Below are 19,886 nucleotides of genomic sequence, written 5' to 3' on the forward strand. Positions count from 1 at the left end.
TTTTTTTCCACTTAGCGTCAGCCTCCAGGCGGCAGTAGCATACACCCACAGTACGTGTGTCCCTCAATGAGGGGAAGGAGAAAATTTGCACTGTGTGCACTGCGATTTTTGATTTCCATAGAATATAAAGGTACTTGTACACCGCAGCAAAAACTGCTGTGGATCCGCAGGACCAAAACCACTGCGGATCCGCAGCAGAATCTGCAGCGTGTGTACACACCCTTATACGGTGGACTCCAGGACACTGTCCACCGGAGGAGGTGCATGTGCAAATTGAGATCTTGGCACAAAAATCTCATTGTCTGAGATCTCAAATGCGCATGCACCGCCTTTGGCGGCCATTTTCACAGAGTTCACTGCATTAAAGTGTATTGAACATGCCGGGCTCTCACAAAATGTCGGCGGAGCCCCCACATCACTGAACACCTCGTCGTATGAGCCTGGGGCCTGCAGCCGTGGCCCAACTCCTGCTGCTGCCAAACACCCTGTCCTAGCAGCCTGGAGCCCACAGCATCTCCTGCCTCCACCAGCAGTGACCCTGCCAACTGGGACCCCACTCCACCATCGCTGCCCCCAGGTAAGCTACTGCAAAATCGGATTATAACAAGGAACATTTTATTTAAAAAAAACCACATCTTTTCCCACAAATTTGCAGGGACCCTTAAATTCGTGTGTCTTATAATCCGTAAAATAAGGTACTTTTCTGTTGTATGGAAATAGATTTAAAAGTAATGTGATTCGTAAGTTTGTCAATGTCGCCATTATCTATCGGACGCATACCAATCAGGTTTTTCTATCCAAATCTGCCCAATTGTTGTAATGACCATTTAAAATTTTGTGTATTTTAGAGCTTGGTTTCTGTAAGAATAAGGCTGCGTGGACAAATTCAGTTTTTTTACCTCAGTATTTAGAATCTAAAACCAGGAATGGATGAAAAATGCAGCAGTGGTGACGTTTAGTATACTTTTCCTGTGACTGTCCCCCACTCCTGGTTTTGGCTTACAGATACTGATGTAAAAACCTCATCAAGTACTCAACGTGTGAACGGTGGCCTAACAAGAAAGGGCGATCCATGTGCGAGATCTGAGGGATAAAACTGAGAAAGTGACTCAAGGGAGTCGCTCCTCTGATAAGGTTGTGCAAATTGAAAGCGAATCACTGCATAGGGCTCAAGAAATAGTAGGATGTAGCTAATGTTCCACTCACTGAACCGGACCAAACGCAGCATTTGCGGGCGCTACCAGGTCCACAGGAGACAAGGCAACCAAGAAATTAGAAAGAGGGGAATTTTATTTTCAACTCGTTTCAGAGTTGTTCTAACTCCTTCATCAGGTTTCCAGTTTGCTTTTGGTTCATTACCTGATGAAGGAGTTGGAACAATTGCAAACAAGTTGGAAACAAAATTCCCCTCTTTGTAATCTCCTGGTCACCTAGTTTCCCTTGGACTTGGCACCGTAACGAACAAGATGCAGCAAGGGCGCGCAGGAAGGTAAGTAGGATGTGTGCTCGTGTATAAGCCGAGTTTTTCAGCATTTTTTTGTGCTGAAAATGCTCCCCCTTAGCTTATACAAGAGTCAATTGTCCCAGAAAGACAGAGAGGGAGGGGGAGCGGCAGGTCACAGTGGCAGGAGTCGGTGGCTGTAGCTAAAGCTTGTGCCGCTGATAAAGAGAAATGAATATTCATTTCTCTGTAATAGTGCACAGTGAGAGCCACCGGCTTCCAGCACACATCCTACTTACCTTCCTGCGCGCCCTTGCTGCACCTCGCTCGTTACGGCGCCAGCAGGTCTTCTGGCTGAGTGATCACTTAGCCCCGTTCATTAAGGTAATGAATATTCATGACTCACACAGGAAGAGCTTCTGGCAGTGGTACGAGATGCAGCGAAGGCACGCAGGCAAGGTAAGTAGGAGGTTTATGTTTTAATTTTTTTTTTATAGGAACCATGAATACCAGGATAGGGATGAGGGGACAATACATACCCGGTTTATACTAGGGGGAAAGGTTTACCCAGTTTTTCGTGGCAAAATTAGGTGCCTCGGCTTATACTCGGGTATACTGTATATGTTTTTTTTCTGCTTCGTCTCTGAGCTCTACTGGTTTCGGGCAGGGCAAAGTTATTTTGCCATTTTACAAATAAAGAAATGTGGTCCCCTAATATTTTATAAGTGGAAAATGCCTTTAATAAAATATATCAGAACAGAATTTGGAACCTAAAAAAATAAAAATAATTGATGTCTACATTTTTAACCTACAACTGCACAATGATAGAATATCTGCAACCAACACCCTAAATCAGTGGTGCAGCTCGGAAGGGGGGGCAACCAGGGCTTGTGCCATTTTGCCATGGAAAAAAAACATTTAAATACAGGGCTAGGGCAGCTAACTAAATATTTGCCTTTGTGCTACAGCAGTGACTATGTAACATTTTTACAACACAATGTCTAACGATTACTGGTAGTATCACAATTGTTACGCATTATGGCTTGTACACTTACCAGAAGCCTCAATGCATTTCAGAAATGTTTCCATATGATGATCACATTTTGCTTCATCAGCATAAAAATATGTTCTGGCACTGATCACACCACCACGTCTGTCGCCAAAACCAGGCTGTACTTGGTATTTTCTTTCTCGTTGCACAGTACCTTAAAAAACAAAGAATATTGTACAATGACTGACATATAGGAATTATACGTAGAAACTAGTCTTTGCTTGCCTTTAACATTAGGAGTTATTGGAGAATAGAAAATGGGCTATTGGGAAACCACTGGAAAGAATACATTTTCAGGAGCTCCTGTCTGGACTGAAACTGTAGGCTGCAGCCAGTCAGGAGATGCTGATTGTCTGCAGCTGTCACATGACACTTATTATGCAAGGAGATTGGCAGTGAACATAGTTAAAAGTATGGATGAGCAACACCAATCCAGGAGGCAAGTACATGCCATTTTCTCTCTCTCACCCGGAGCCTACGTCATTATAGATTAGGCAAACCAAACAACGTCAGTTGACTTTGTATAACGTCCAATTAGTTTTCCGTTGATTGCGATGAATAAGTTTCTAAAGTGAGATCACTTGCTGTATTAAAAAAATTAAAAAAAAAAAAAAAAAAAAAAAACACACACACCCCGAGCAATTCCTCCCATGTTTAATCCTATCCTACAATACACCAATAGTCTTTCCCTAGCTGTTACATTCTGTACTTACTGTCCCTCGCGCTGCCAAGTGACTGGCAGCATTGGTCCCAAGGAAATTAAGAAAAGACTCAGACGATAAGGGAACACTAAAAATAGACAACGATTTATTAATGAAGTGGGGTTTTTTTCTTTTAACTATTGGGAGACCCTTTTTAAAATGGAAGCCATCAAGATCAGTCTCGCAGTTTCGATCTGAGCTATCCACATTTCTTTTTACTCTCTTTGGGTAAAACAGTAAAACAAAATGACTCCTGCTAAACAGGTTTCTTTATTGTTCATAGGCAAGGTTTGACCAAAGTGCTCCTAAATTCGGCATTATTTTGTTCTGTCCTTGAGTTATACATCAGAAGCCAAAGGTGAAAGGAGGAAGGTAAAGAACTTCTGCGCCCCCTAAATGATGCAAGCCCATGTGTAGTGTATATGGTAGACCAAACAGCCTCACTGTAAATGGAAAAAAAAAAGGCCCAGGGACCTAAAGTGACATAGAACAAACCTCTAAAAAGTCATAATCAGCAAGGTTATTGGTTTTGGCCACATTACAAAATGTCGAAAGGACTGACATGGGTTCATTTATTACTGTGATTAAGAGCTATACATTCATTTCTGCCCTTGCAAAAAAAAATATTTTTCAGGTTCCCTTGATGCCAGGCTAAGACCGGTCAGAAATGGGTGATTTATTAAGGCTGGACTTTACGGCTTCCCATGGCATTGCAGTTTGTAAAGCCAACCTTTTTTTTGTTTTTTTGCAACAATACCTTATCATACCTTTCGCGCTGGCTGGCGTGATAGTTCACTGACAATGCATCGCCATGTACTGAAGTGTACAGCTTAGCTTTCTATGCTAAAATAGATGTAAACGATTATATTAGAGAAGGAAATCTCATTCTGTGTATATTTCTTACAGGATTCATTGTTCACAAGCTTCTGTTTAAATAGATTCCCTAACTCCTAAGGGGTTAAGACGTTATTGGGGCCTGAACAATACATACTTACTATTCCGAAAAGCATAGTCTGATCAATAACTATCTGATTTTCTTTCCATGGCAGAAGTATAGGACATGTAACAAATGCATTTAAAAAAAGGCAAAGTTATACATGTCTCTTCAAGTCAATGTCCCGGCGTGTATTTATTAAAAGCCGATGATCAGCTTGACTTTTTGTGCATCACCAATTCTGTACAAGATAAAATACATGGCAAATTATTCTAGTGGTTGTATTCTTTAAGTGGATTAATGGAATGTAATCTTGAAGTAGTAAGCTGGCAGGCTCAATTATTTCCAGAAGTCCCTTGATCAATGAATGGAGTGGAGGTAGATTCCGTGCATCTGCTCTACATTCAAAACTGGGTTCTGCAGAGCCCCCCATTGGCAATGCCAACATTCATAACCTCCAGAAATCGGTAATGTAGCCCCGATCCCATGAGTAGGGGGTAAAATTAGAATCTTTACAATAACCCTTTAAGTATTTTAATTTTTCTTTTCTGGCAAAACTACGGCATATAATATTTTGCCCACACTCTTTAAATTACAGAGAGGGCAGAAGAACCCTTAAATTACTTTTGTCATTTTTAATAAATCAACAAATCTTCTTCATGATGGGTTCGGAAGAATTCAGCAAATATGAGACCTTGGAAAAAAAAAAAAATTGATGGGGCACAATTTATAATGGGATGTGTTCTAACTTAAGAATGAGCCCTGTGACCAAAAGAGGCTTGGGAAAACACACAGATGGGCGATTAAGAAGAAAGACGAGAGGAGGGAACGGTCATCTGAACCTTGCTTTAGATGTGAGATGGAATCAACCAAGCATCAATTCTACAAGGATTTACGCAATTCTTTTATTAACTGCTATACTTACATCTTTAGAGAGAGCTGAATATATGCAGGATACTGGATGGACAATGATATACCAGACCGATTATAGGTACAGCCATGTTAAGTGGGTAAGGAACATAATAGTCTACTGTAAGAATGAAAGGGTAAATTAACAACTGCCGCCCCCAAGTTCAGTTCTGCAGGACCAAATGTTACTACATACAATATATTGCCGTCTTTTTCTGATTAGAGACACCAGAATTAAGGCAGAAGTGGGTAGTAATGGTATCAATTAACTACTTGCCCCAAGTTTTCATCCAATTACTCAAACTACAGAATGGGATTGTTTCAACATTGTAGGCAATGCAAATGTTAGATGAACTTAAAAGGAATATTTCAGTACAAAAAAAAAAAACGTTTAAACTAAGTAGCCAAACCGTTCAGGGCACTTGCCCATCCAGCTCTGTCCTCCAGTATCTCCTGTAAAACCAGAGGTGTCAAACTTAGAGGAAAGGGAAAGATGATAAAAAAAAAGTAAGCGAGAAGGTGCACTGAACTTTTTGACCATGACATGGGTCCATTGAGTGCATCTACTTTCAAGTCAATTTGACAAATTCCCATTAAAATTGGATATTCTCTTGCGATTGAATTTATGTTCTTCATTTTTCGCAGCTTTCTTAGATCTAGTACTGCGTTTTTCTCATGATATGCCATAGATAGTTGACTCCCTAACTATCAGGAGGACAGAGGCGCCCCTAAAACAACAAAAACCTGTGACAGGTTATATAGAAAGACTGCACTGAGACATAGTTAGTATGAAATCTACCTCAGGTTTCATTAAAGGCTCAGACTGTTGATCCTACCCTCCTTAGTAGTACTTCTGTGCAGAAGCACAAGTTATGTCACTTCATTAGATACTCGTTGCTCGGGTGTCCTCCGAGTATTTTGGCGTGCTCGGAGATTTCGTCTCAGTTGCATGATTGCGACTGCTAGACAGCTTGAATACATGTGTGGGATGCCTTTTTGTTAGGGAATTCCCACATGTATTCAGCCTGTCTACAAGTCGCAAATCATGCAGCTGAGATGATGAAAACTAAATCTCCGAGCACGCCAAAATACTCGGAGGACACCCGAGCATGCTTGGGAAAACCATAGCCAATCATGGTGAGTATGTACTCTATGTTATGTGTTGTATGTTATGTGTATGTACTGTATGTTATACTGTATGTTCTGCAAGTCTTTTTACATTCACCACATTAGCCAGATGATGGGAATACTACTTTCCCATCATCCGCTAACGCTGTCACTGTAGCGGACATAGCCGGATGGGACAAGTAGTCCCATCAGACAATGCCCGCAGAGCCCCGCACAGAGGACAGCACAGCCCCGCAGAACCCTGGCAGAGGCCGGCACAGGGCCGCACAGACACGGCACACATACACAGCCCCCCTCCACACACACACAGCCTCACAGACCCCCACACACATTCTCCGCATACACAGTCATAGTTGTTGTGAATTCTCTTTCTGGGCTCCCTCTGGTGGTTACTGGAGGTAGTGAAGCTGATCAGATTGACAGAGGCTTGCCACCTGATAATGATGACGATTGGAGATCTGGGGTTTCTGACTGGTGTATTTAAGACAGCCGACTTCCTTCAATCCCTGCTGGTGATTTTCTTACTGCTTGTGTCAGTTTGTTTCGTCCCCTGTTATATTGGTCTCCGTTTGCTTTGCTTTCAGTATATACCAGAGTGTTGATTTAGTGGGGGCGAAGTCATGTGACTTTAGTGTTTTTTGTGCATCAGATGTGTTGGATTTTTCAGGGTTTTTTTTGCATGTTTGCAGACAGTGTCTTTCCTTTCCTCTCCTGTCTAGTCAGTTTGGGCCCCATCATTTGCTCAGTCTATTTTTCTGCCTGCGTATGTGTTTTCATCTTGTCTCACCGACAATATATGTTTGGGGGCTGTCTATTTCTTTGGGGTCTGCTCCGGGGCAGTTTAGATTTCACCTTTCTTGCTTTAGGCTGAGTTAGTTCTCCGGCTGTGCCGAGGCGTCTAGGGCATCGTAGGTACGCTCCACGGCTACTGCTAGTTGTGTGGATAGGATCAGGGGTCTGCAATCCGCTTAGTTTCCAACCTCTCTGGTTTTCTGTGGCTTAGCCTGGTCCTGTTATCCTCCACGGTGACCCATTCATAACACATAGCCTATGACTCATAGGCTATGACGCTGCGCAGCCAGCCAATCACAGTAATGCCACAACAAAGAAGGCGGCGGCTTTACTGTGATTTGCTAACACATGCTGGACGGGACATCCAAATATTGCAAGGCAAGTAGTGAAATTGACTCGCAAAGATTCGAGTATCGCATTACTCGCCGAGTTCCGAATCCTAACGAGTATACTCGCTCATCCCTAAAGATGTTCACTTGTCTCAGCTGTTTGAGACAGTTTTGATTTCTTGGCTTTTGGTTTAACTTGCCCAATAGATGATAGTGTTTTCTTTGGCGGCATTTTAAAAAAAAACAGAAGAAGCAAGGAAAAAAGGAGAGGCGTAATAACCTCACACTGATCAGAGATCTAATAAGTGAATGTCACTAGAATATAATATAATAAATAAAAGCACAAAATGTGTCCAGAAGTATATGAAATCTCAGTTATGATATCTGCCTTACAGTCAGACTGTTCTAGTTTTCCATAGCAATCAGAGCTCAGCTTTCACTTAAATCAGCCGCTTCAATGCTGCACTCTGGTTGCTATAGGCATATCTGGTATTGCTGCACACCGCTGACGTCCCATTCCCAGCGTGCCTTTCGCCCGGGACATCAGCGGTGCGCTCCAATACCGGATATGCTTCCCGGCTGCTCTATCATGCTGACACCAGCGGAGAGCAGGCACGGGGAGTGTGGCCCGGAGGGCCAAGACAAGCCTCGCACATGCACAGAGCCCCCATTGGACCTGTGAATGGCACCTCCAGGTACCTGAAAGCCGCCACCTCAGGCACGCAACCTGCTCTTCCGGACAATGGGACAGGCCTGGGTAAGGGATCTTCTTGAATCCATGGCATATTTTCAGTATTTTTCATTAAGGACAGGAAACCAACTGATGCGGGGGAGAGGTACAGCCCTTTTATTTCATTAGGTTTCCTGTTCTTGCTGGGCAGATCCCTCTCTCAGATGTGCTGCTATTGGTGAAGAGAAAAAAGTGATTCCCCCCACCCCTCTCCCAAAGGCTGCACACCATCACACCGGAACAGTGGAACTGCAGGGTAGGTCATACACTTCATAGAAATGACTGATTATCATACCTGCTATATAGGTTTTCAGCACTCACTTTTTAACCTGTTACCAGCTCAAAGATATATAACCAGAGTATTTGTCTAATTCAAGTGTGAACAGATACACTATATACCTAAGTACTAGTGATGAGTGACTATACTCGTTACTCGAGATTTCCTGAGCATGCTTGGGTGATCTCCGAGAATTTGGTTGTGCTCGGAGATTTAGTTTCTGTCGCCGTAGCTGCATGATTTGCGGCTGCTAGACAGCCTGAATACATGTGGGGATTTCCTAATAAACAGGCAATTGTGGTGCTCCTGATGAAGAATTCTTGTACTTTGAAATGCGTCGAGAATAAATGCACAATTTAATGGCTACATGGTCTGGATCCTGAATTATTCAGCAGCGCAGATTAAATCCACATTTACCCATTTTTATTTTTTGTTTTTTTTATCTCTGGTTGGTCACGAGTGGACCGGTGGATCTGCAGCAGCGGATAGCTCTATAAGCTTGTGTTTTGTCTCAAATTGGTGAGTACAATTTGATCATAGTAATCATTTTATCCTGGATAAGACCCTATTGCGCTATTATTCTCCAGCAGCACATATTGGATGCTCTTGAATATGAAGCAAGAAGCTCTTCAGATATCAAGGAGCCGGACTGCCTATATGTTAAGTACTATTCGATACCATTTCCCATTGCCTGTTCTTGACTTATTCTATGAAGTATACTTACTGCTCAGTTCATCAATTGGTAGAAACAAAGTCTAGAAAAGTAAGATCCCTAGTGCCCATGGATCACTTAGCCATATCTATTATTCTTGCATTATTATGAGCCCTAATTTACATCTCCTGACATGAAATGGTTATTGTTACATTAACTGGGAGAATGCAGACTGTCACTGAGTTTACTGTGATAAACCGTGAGGAATGAATACTTCTCCCTTGTTACAGCAGGGAAGACAAAGGCTGGAGAGCATGTATATAGCCAGCAAGGAAAGCCAAATATCACTATTCAAACGCAGGCAAACAAACCCAAGCCGATATGCATGCGGACTGACTTGAAGTTCTGATGCTGTCCACAAGTACTGTATGAAGGACATGCAGCAATGCTGGTGACATCTTCAATAACAGACCTGGTGATCATTAATTATTAAAACATTTCATTATCATCTGAAGAGCAACAACAAGTCTGCATCATTTGCATTTATGTAACATTTTCCTGGAATTCCATGGAGGATAGAGTACACTTATGTTTTTAAAGGGAATCTGTCACCTCATTTTTGGCCTATAAGCTGCCGGCACCGCCATCAGGGGCTTATCTACAGCATTCTGTAATGCTGTAGATAAGCGCCCGATGTAACCTGAAAGATAAGAAAAACGAGTTAGATTATACTCACCCGGGGGACGGTCCGATGCGGTGGGTGTCGCGGTTCAGTGCCTCCCATCTTCTGGTGATGACGTCCTCCTCCTTACTTCTGCTGCGGCTCCTGCACAGGCATACTTTACCTGCCCTGTTGAGAACAGAGTAAAGTACTGCAGTGCGCAGGCACCGGACCTCTCGGACCTTTCCCGGCGCCTGCGCACTGCAGTATTCTGCTCTCAACAGGGCAGGTAAAGTACACCTGCGCAGGAGCCGCGGCAGAAGTAAGGAGAAGGACGTCATCACTAGAAGATGGGAGGCGCCGGACCGCGACACCCATCGGACCGGACCGGACCCCGGGGTGAGAATAATCTAACTCGTTTTTCTTATCTTTGAAGTTATATCTGGGGATTATCTACAGCATTACAGAATGCTGTAGATAAGCCCTGATGGCGGTGGCCACATCTTATAGGCCAAAAGTGAGGTGACAGATTCACTTTAAAATACATTTCTTAGGTATGTCATGTGTTTTGTTTTGGTAACCAAACCTATATAACAATTAGTCTACTAAATGACTGGCGTTAAGAAAATTAATGTAAGTCTCTAAAGAAAATAGAAGGTTCATTGGTTTAGATTCCCAACAAAGTGAGGAGGCAAAAATTGACAAAATCTATTGAGATCAATCAAGAGAGGTTAAAGTGACTGATCTGCTTAAAAGGGGTATTCCCATCTCAAAAGGTCCCATTTCAATATGTGCTAGGTGTGATATTAATATTAGTAATTATCTCCAATTAGCTATCCTGTTTAGTTTTTTACTAGATGTATTGTTTACCCCATGTGCAGGGTATCGCAGTCATTCAGGCATTCATGGTTACGGCCACTACGGTGTACCTGGCCACGCTTGGACAGTTAGCAAAGAGTTTATCATTTTCAATAGCCGGGTTCATGGTGGCGCGCATAGTTCGAGTCTGCGCAGTAGCTCCCTGCCCAGCCACCTCCCTCTTGCACTGTAGGACTGCTTAGCACATGCATAAGGCGTTTATCATTATCAATAGCCGGGTTCATGGTGGCGCGGATAGTTCGAGTCTGCGCAGTAGCTCCCTGCCCAGCCACCTCCCTCTTGCACTGTAGGACTGCTTAGCACATGCATAAGGCGTTTATCATTACCAATAGCCGGGTTCTCGATGGCGTGCATAGTTTCAGTCTGAAGAGTAGCTCCGTGCCTGGCCACTTCCCTCCTACACTGCACATCATCATTGGCCAGGTTCTATGCTCACTGACTGCATAGCTGGTCCTGCCTAGAAGATCTTCATGAGAAACCTGACCATTGAAAACGCCCAGTGCCGGTGTGAGGTGGTCGAGCAGAGAGTTTATGTGCACACTAACTATGTGTGCTACCGAGAAGCCGGCAAGTGATAAGGATGAACACTTTAGTAACTGCGCAAGCGCAGCCAGGCCCGCCATAGTGGCCGTAACCATGGAGTGACTGCGATACCCTGCATGTGGGGTAAGCAATACAACTATATAAAAAAAAAAAGCACTATATAGAATATCTAATTGGATATAATTACTAGTGTTATTGATATTTTACCTAGTACATATTGAAATACGATCTTTGAGATGGGAATACCCCTTTCAAAAGGGAACCAGTCAGCTGATACATGCTGCCTAAACCGTGGACAGCATGTATCAGCCACTGGCTGTAGTGTCCTAGCCATTCACACTATTAATAGGTGCCAGCACTATTTCCCTGCCTGCTGATAGTGAGAGACAAGGCTCTGCCTATATGCACAGAGGACCCACCTGTACAGCTATCAATATTGCAACTCGATCCCCAGTGGCTATTAAAAGTATGTTTTTTTTATCTGAAACGTCATTGGGTTTCAGAGTCAAACATACATGGCTGAGATTTCTACAGCCAGTGGCTGATACACGCTGCCCAAGGCTTGAGCAGCATGTATCAGCTGACAGGCTCCCTTTAAAGAGTAACAGTCATTTTGATAAACATTTTCCATAAATCAATAGAACATGTGAGAAGAAAATATGTAATATATTTTACACTGTGTGCACAACTCTTAGGCAATTTGAATTTTTTATAAAATTTTTAATTGAACAACTTATGGGCTTGTCGCTCAATCCAAAAGATTAATAACCCTGAAACCTGAATATTTAAGTAAAAGCGATGTTTTGTCTCGCTTAGGAAAATATCTATTTGTGCAGACTAATGCAACTAAATGAAAAATGTGAATTTTCCCTTCTCCATTGTTTATTTTCATCTCTTAGAGAATGATAAATATATTTTCTGACATTTCTGTGGTGACTCACTGAGCTCAACACTGCACAGTGAAACTTTCTCTCACGGTGTGAGCAGTGATCTCACTGATGTCACTGCAGTTCAGGGCCCTCAGTGAGGCTGAGCTCGCAGCAGCTCATTCTTCCACGGTTTTCAACCTGGACGGCCGCATCTTGGCACAGTCCAGGTTGAAAACTATTTATCGCAGACATAGATTACTGTGTGGGACAAAACGTCGAACAGGTGAGGGATATGGTTGTTTATTTTAGCTTTTTTCCACAGCAAATGATGGCTTCAATGGAATGGGCGTTAAGTGAGTAGAACTGTGTTATTTTTAAATAAAAAAGTAAAAGTGACTTTTATTACAAGAACTTTACACAGGCTGTGTTTATTTACAGTACAACTATAGGACTAGTAATGGAGAGGTGTCTTATAGATGCCTCTTCATTGCTAAGCCATGGGCTTGATGTCTTCAGATAATACAAAGGTGACATCAACCCCACAAATATTACCCCACTTGCCACCGCTAAAAGGCAAGTGGGAATAGCCGGGCAAAGTGCCAGCACTGGCACATCTAATAGATGCACCTTTTCTGGAGTGACTGCAGGTTGCTAATTTTAGGCCGGAGAGGGGGGTGCAATATTCAGGCCCCTTACCAGTCTGAGAATACCAGCCTCCAGCTGTCTGCTTTAGCTTGGCTGGATGTCAAAAGTTGGGGGGAGGGGGTCATAAATTTTTTTTTTTTTTTTTTTTATATAAATTATTCTTGATAACCAGCCTTGCTAAATCTGACAGCTGAGGATTGCAGTCCGCAGGTGTCAGTTTTGCCTGGCTGGTTATGAAAAATGCACGGGAACTCACACCATTTAAAAAAAAGTATTTATCTATAGTGCAGGCACTCCCCCTTCAGCAGCCGCCTGCTATCGCTGTTATTAGCGGCAGCCGTTGTAGGCTGATGGGAGTAGTAGTCTCATCAGCTGCCGCCTGTGACCGTAGGTAAACTTTTTACCTTCGGTCATAGCTGCGGGTCACGTTATCATCTGGCAGCGTGGGAGCTGCGGCTCTCCACCCAGCAGTAATGAGGTTACTGCTGATCAAGTGCAGTGTTTGCCGTGCGGTCAGGCACATGAAATGAAATTAAAAACATGGTTACTCTTAAAGGCCCATACCATTTGGCATAGGCTTCTGGAATAAATAAAGGCTCCTTATCCATCTGGTGTATACAAAAATATTCCCTTTGGCATCTGTTGGGCCACTGTACACTGATACACCTTTCCACTGTATGAAATACCGTTGGTTTGTTTACCAATTGTAACAATGGCTTCTAGGGGTGAGAGGATTCGGTCACAGTATTGCATTAGGAATCTTTCCCAAATAGCACTGCAAATGCAGAGTGAACAGCCCTTAGGCTATGTGCCTAAGATCAGGACATAGTAGCGTTTTGGGCGCAGAGTATTTTCGCTGCATCCAAAACGCTAAATTCTAATCACGCAGGTAAATCCGCATATGCTCAGCGAACATGCAGATTTACCGCATCTAATGACTGACTATGGATGAGACTACGCAGCGCAGACTAGCATCTCCGCTGAAGATAATTGGCATGCTGCGGCTCATAAACCCGCAAAGTGGGTGAGTTTACACAGCGTCCGATAGAAGCAAAATGGGCATGGGACTTCTATAAAATCCATCCGCTATGCTTGTAACCTAGAACACAGCATTTTGAAAGCAGCGCAGGTGAGCTTTGTCCAATATTCCGGATTGTGGGCACACCGTCTTACTTATGCAGTGAGCAAGAATGACGTAGCAGCTATTCATGGTAGGGCAACTTCAGGTGATAATCCAAGCAAGATATAATGAAGGCCACAGAGGTTGTCACCCAAACCTCAAAAGAACAGAACAGTAAGTGCTAAGGATTGAGTAAGCAGAATATTAATTTTAGGTGTAACACACAGACTAAGTTTTGGTATGTTGGGTGTTTGAGGTACTACTATTACAGTTACCTTAACAGCTCTCCTGCAATGTCAGAGTAAATAGTCACTTTGTTCATGGAGTAACAATGCTTAAGCAGAAGTTTCTAACAAAGTGCCTTTCTTCGGTTATTCTTTCCGGAAATGAGAATAAATTGACTACAGGGAAAGCACGTCGCAGCATTTTGATCTACAGCATGCTCTGTACAGGTGAGCTACCGCTCAAAGAATAGGGAGCGGTTATAGAAGACGCTCCAGTGCACAGCCCCATGACTGAGAGCCGGTGGCTCCCAAGAGGAACTAAGTTCATTTTCTCATGGTAGTCACACTGTCAGTAAGGCAGCAAGGAAGCACTGCAAGACTAAATACCTGAAGATTTAATACCTACAGATATAGGGTTAAACCGACATGTCAGGAGAGTTGACTGGTCCGCTTTGTGCGGCTTCAGTTGGAGTAGAATGTGCCTGAAGGTGAACAAGTACACAGCTAGAATCTAGAATAAACCTTTACTCAGTTACACGTGACTGATATACATAACATTGTACTGAGCTCCATATACAGTAGTTTTTTTTTTCCTTTACTACCTACGCTACCTGGAAGCAGCCAAGACTGGATAGTGCTGATACTATTTTAAAAAGTCAGGCAGGACTTTTAACAGGAGTTCAGGATGAGATAACATGCCAGCACCCAGCTTAACTAGAAGAGTCCCAACATCTTCAGCACTGTGAAGTAATCTGAAGCCAGTGGGATCAGCACACCAAAGCCATTGCTCTTTGCAGTCCAGCCTCTACTCCTCTACTGGGCCAACTCCAATTTTTTTTTTTTTTTTTTGTACATATTCCAAAACACTTATCAAAACTGTACCAGAATCAATCTTACCTAGATTTTCCTTTTCAGCTTCAGCAGTAGAAGATCTGGAAGACAGAAGAAAAATGTAGAAAGTCAGAAAAAAAAAGACACAAAGCATATTACATAAATAGACAATTATTTTTATTATTATTTATTTATATAGCACCATTGATTTCATGGTGCTGTACATGAGAAGGGGGCAACATACAAAGTACAGATATCACTTACAGTAAACTAACAATCACAGACTGATATAGAGGGGAGAGAGGACCCTGCCCTTTCGGGCTTACATTCTACAGGATGGTGGGGAAGGAGACAGTAGATTGGGGGGTTGCAGCAGCTCCAGTGATGGTGACATAAAATAAACATAAGAGTCAGTGTATAGTAGTTCTACACATGTAAACTGAAGTGGGAATTGTTATATTTGTGGGACGGTTTTAATTTATTTACAACTAGCTGAAGAGCCCGGGGTTGCCTGGGCATAGTAACCAACTGTGGTTAGTTATAACAAATTATAATGATTATATTGCACATAAAAACCGTGCATCTAATCCTATTCTGTGTGATACTGACTGCTGAGCCGTGTATCTAATCCTATTGTGTGATACTGCCTGCTGAGCCGTGTATATAATACTATTCTGTGTGATACTGTGTGCTGAGCTGCGTATCTAATCCTATCCTGTGTGATACTGACTGCTGAGCTGTGTATCTAATCCTATCCTGTGTGATACTGACTGCTGAGCCATGTGTCTAATCCTCTCCTGTGTGATACTGGGCTCCCCCTGCAGTCTGTGTCAGAGGGTGGTCTGTGTTGGCACGGTAATAAATTGTGTTATTTCCAGCTTTACAGAAGGACGATAACAGCATAGAAATGATAAGAATAATAGGCCTCAGTTACCACAACTGTCTACAAAGAAAACTGTTGCTGATAGCAACCAATCACAGCTCATTTTTCATCTTTTAAACAGCTCTGGGACAGCCTGGCGAGTTTTGAGTGGCGACTTTTGTGTTTCGACTTTTATGTGGCGAGGTTGGTGTATGTGTGGTGAAATGTGTGCTGAGGGTGGTATATGTGTTGAAGCACGTGGTAGTGTGTGGCGCATTTTGTGTGTGTGTTCATATCCCCGTGTGTGGCGAGTATCCCTTGTCAGTGCCCCACCTTAGCAACTGTATGGTATATACTGCTTGGAGCCACTGCTCTCATTCTTGAAGTCCCCCTTGTTCACCTCTGGCAGCTGTCAATTAGCCTCCAACACTTTTCCTTTCACTTTTTCCCCATTATGTAGATAGTTGCAAAATTGTTTGGTGAATTGGAATGCGTGGGGTTAAAATTCTGCCTCACAACATAGCCTATGACGCTCTCGGGGTCCAGACGTGTGACTGTGCAAAATTTTGTGGCTGTAGCTGCGACGGTGCGGATGCCAATCCTGGACATACATACATACACACCCACATTGAGCTTTATATATTATATGTATATAAATTATTATTATGCATGTATATAGCGCCATTTATTCCATGGCGCTTTACATGTGAAAAGGGGAAATATAGACAAGTATAATAAACATGTGCAAGACAAGGGACACACAAGTACATAAGGAGAGGGGACCCTGCCTGCGAGGGCTCACAGTCTACAGGGATGGGTGAGGATACAGTAGGAGAGGGTAGAGCAGGTCGTGCGGTGGTTCAGTAGACCGAGGATCATTGCAGGCTGTAGGCTTGACGGAACAGGTGGGTCTTCAGGTTCTTCTTGAAGGTTTCCGTTGATGGTAAGAGTCTGATGTGTTGCGGCAGAGAGTTCCAGAGTATGGGGGAAGGACGAGAGAAGTCTTGTATGCCGTTGTGGAAAGAAGAGATAAGGGGGGAGTAGAGAAGGAGATCTTGAGATGATCGAAGGTTGCGTGCGGGTAGGTACCTAGAGACCATGTCACAGATGTATGGAGGAGACAGGTTGTGGATGGCTTTGTATGTCATGGTTAGGGTTTTGAATTGGAGCCTCTGGGCAATAGGAAGCGAGTGAAGGGCCTGTCATAGTGGGGAGGCTCCCTGGTTCGGTGTTAAAACCCATTCTGGAGTCTATAGGTCTCAGATGACTAGTCCAAGGCACTAGGCAGGTTCCTGACAGCTTCTCAGCCCCATTTCCCTAGACCGACATGTTTCTCCCTATGGGTGAGTAGATGGAGAAACCTGTCTATCTAGGGAATTGGGGTAGGGAGAAGCAGCAAAAGACCTGCCATGGACTAGTCATTCAAGGTGCATGGTCTCCAGTAATTTTTCAAAGTAGGTTTTCTCTGAAACACCGCAGCATTTAAAGTATTACATACATGGCTGCAATAAATCAACCAGTGTGATTCACGATGTCTGTGGTTGGGGAGGAATCAATTGACAGGTTTTCTTTAAACAGCAAGATGTCAGTTATCTTGGGTTATATTTCCCGATTGTGTGCCACTTCTAGGGACCCTGATCAAGATTAAACCCCTTCACTAACAGAGGTATTTCCGTTTTTTGCTCCCCCTTTTTCCAGAGCCATAACTTTTTTTTTCCTTCTGTCAAAATGGCCATGTGTGGGTATGTTTTTTGCGCGACAAGTTGTCCTTATGAATTACACCATTGGTTTTAACATGATTCTCCAGGTTATTACGAATTCATGGACACCAAACATGTCTGGGTTCTTTTTTTATTTAAGTGGCTTACTGGTTTCTAAGACCCTCCACAACAGCACAAAGGAGGTTGCCTCCACATACTAATTAGTTACAGGAAACAAGAGGTTTAACTAGCCCTCCCATTACCTCTATCCTCAGTGTTTTCCAAGGACTACACAGAATGAATGCTTTTTTTTATTTACACTAAGGTATCAAATGAACATAACTTTTAGTGGAGGAATTACTCCTGCTGTCGTGGAGGGTCATCAAAGCCAAATTCCCTGTAAGTGTAATTCTATTTTCTCTAATTCCCTCTAAGACAGCACACAGGAGAAATACCAAAGAATAATTGTTAGGGAGGGACAACAGCCTGGAGGACTTTCCAGCCAAAGGCTAGATCTCTTATAGACATTAGATCTAATCTGTAGTGTTTAGTGAAGGTATGGACCAAGGACCTGGTAGCAGCTCTGCAGATCTGCTCGATGGGGGCATTGGGCCTTTCGGCCCAGGAGACTGCAACGGCTCTAGTGGAATGGGCTTTTAGTGATTCTGGAGGAGACAGGTCCTGATTTCTACATGTGTCCGTGATCACTTTTTTGATCCATCCAATTCGCCAGAGAGCTCTTGGAGGCTCTCTTTACTTTGTTTGGTCACCATACTGAATGAAAAGATTCTGATCCTTCCTCCAAGGTTTTGTTTGATTTCAGTAAAGGAGAATAGTTCGTCGAACATCCAGAGAATGGAATCCTGCTTCTCTTTGGGTTGTCAAAGAAGGAGGGTAGAATTATTTCTTGCGACCTGTGGAAGTCAGATGATACTTTTGGCAAAAATGACGGGTCTAGGCGGAATATTAATCTGTCATCCAGAATTCTTAAATAAGGTTCCCTAATGGAAAGGGCCTGTATCTCGCCCACCCTTCTTGCTGTTGTAATGGCTACAAGTAGTGTCGCTTTCCGGGACAGTTTGTCTATCTGGACCTGGTCCATAGGCTCAAAGGGTAGAATACACTGCGTGCAGAATTATTAGGCAAGTTGTATTTGAGAGCATTCTTTTTATTATTGAACAACAACTATGTTATCAATCAACCCAAAAGACTCAAATATCAAAGCTTAATATTTTTGGAAGCTGGAGTGGGTTTTTTCTAGATTTGGCTATCTTAGGAGGATATCTGTTTTTTCAGGTAACTATTAATGTGCAGAATTATTAGGCAACTTAATAAAAACCAAATATATACCCATCTCATTTGTTTATTTTCACCAGGTAAACCAATATAACACAAAATTTAGAAATAAACATTTCTGACATTCAAAAACAAAACAAAAAAAAACGAAAAAAAAAAAAAAATCAGTGACCAATATAGCCACCTTTCTTTATGATGACACTCAAAAGCCTTCCGTCCGTAGATTCTGTCAGTTGCTTGATCTGTTTACGATCACCATTGCGTGTAGCAGCCACCACAGCCTCCCTGACACTGTTCGGAGAGGTGTACCGTTTTCCCTCCCTGTAGATCTCATATTTTATGAGGGACCACAGGTTCTCTATGGGGTTCAGATCAGGTGAACAAGGGGGCCCATGTCATTATTTTTTCTTCTTTTAGACCTTTACTGGCTAGCCACGCTGTGGAGTATTTGGATGCATGTGATAGAGCATTGTCCTGCATGAAAATCATGGTTTTCTTGAACGATACCAACTTCTTCCTGTACCACTGCTTGAAGGTGTCTTTCAGAAACTGGCAGTAGGTCTGGGAGTTGAGCTTTACTCCATCTTCACTCCGAAAAGGTCCCACAAGTTCATCTTTGATGATACCAGCCCATACCAGTACCCCACCTCCACCTTGTTGGCATCTGAGTGGGAATGGAGCTCTCTGCCCTTTACTGATCCAACCTCGGGCCCATCAAAAGTCACGCTCATTTCATCAGTCCATAAAACCTTAGAAAAATCAGTCCTAAGATATTTCTTGGCCCAGTATTGACGTTTTATCTTATGTTTCTTGTTCAAAGGTGGTCATTTTTCAGCCTTCCTTACCTTGTCCATGTCCCCGAGTGTGGCACACCTTGTGCTTTTTGATACTCCAGTAATGTTGCAGCTCTGAAATATGGCAAAACTGGTGGCAAATGGCATCTTGGCAGCTTCACGGTTGATTTTCCTCAATTCATGGGCAGTTTTTTTGCACCTTTTATTTTTATCAACACACTTCTTGCGACCCAGTTGGCTATTTGCCATGAAACGCTTGATTGTTCGGTGATCACACTTCAAAAGTTTGTCAATTTCAAGACTGCTGCATCCCTCTGCAAGACATCTCACAATTTTTGACTTTTCAGAGTCCGTCAAATCTTTCTTCTGACCCATTTTGCCAAAGGAAAGGAAGTTGACTAATAATTATGCACACCTTATATAGGGTGTTGATGTCATTAGACCACACCCCTCCTCATTACAGAGATGCAAATCACCTGATTTACATAATTGGCATTTGGCTTTCAAGCCTATACAGG

General features: G+C 42.9%; 1 protein-coding gene across 3 annotated transcripts in view; it reads right to left on the minus strand.

The window, feature by feature from the left end:
* The window catches only part of PRODH (proline dehydrogenase 1), a 211,723-nt gene that overhangs the window by 126,991 nt on the left and 64,846 nt on the right, over nt 1–19,886 (minus strand). For all 3 annotated transcript variants that reach the window (XM_073582710.1, XM_073582711.1, XM_073582712.1), the window contains exons 3-4: nt 14,783–14,817; nt 2,497–2,646 (exon numbers count right to left, since the gene is read on the minus strand). In XM_073582710.1, coding sequence (XP_073438811.1) covers nt 2,497–2,646; nt 14,783–14,817 — 185 coding nt within the window. The remainder of the gene's footprint in view (nt 1–2,496; nt 2,647–14,782; nt 14,818–19,886) is intronic.

The sequence above is a fragment of the Dendrobates tinctorius genome, unplaced genomic scaffold, assembly GCF_039654945.1.
Source record: "Dendrobates tinctorius isolate UK_male_01 unplaced genomic scaffold, ASM3965494v1 ptg000073l, whole genome shotgun sequence".
Lineage (NCBI taxonomy): Eukaryota > Metazoa > Chordata > Amphibia > Anura > Dendrobatidae > Dendrobates > Dendrobates tinctorius.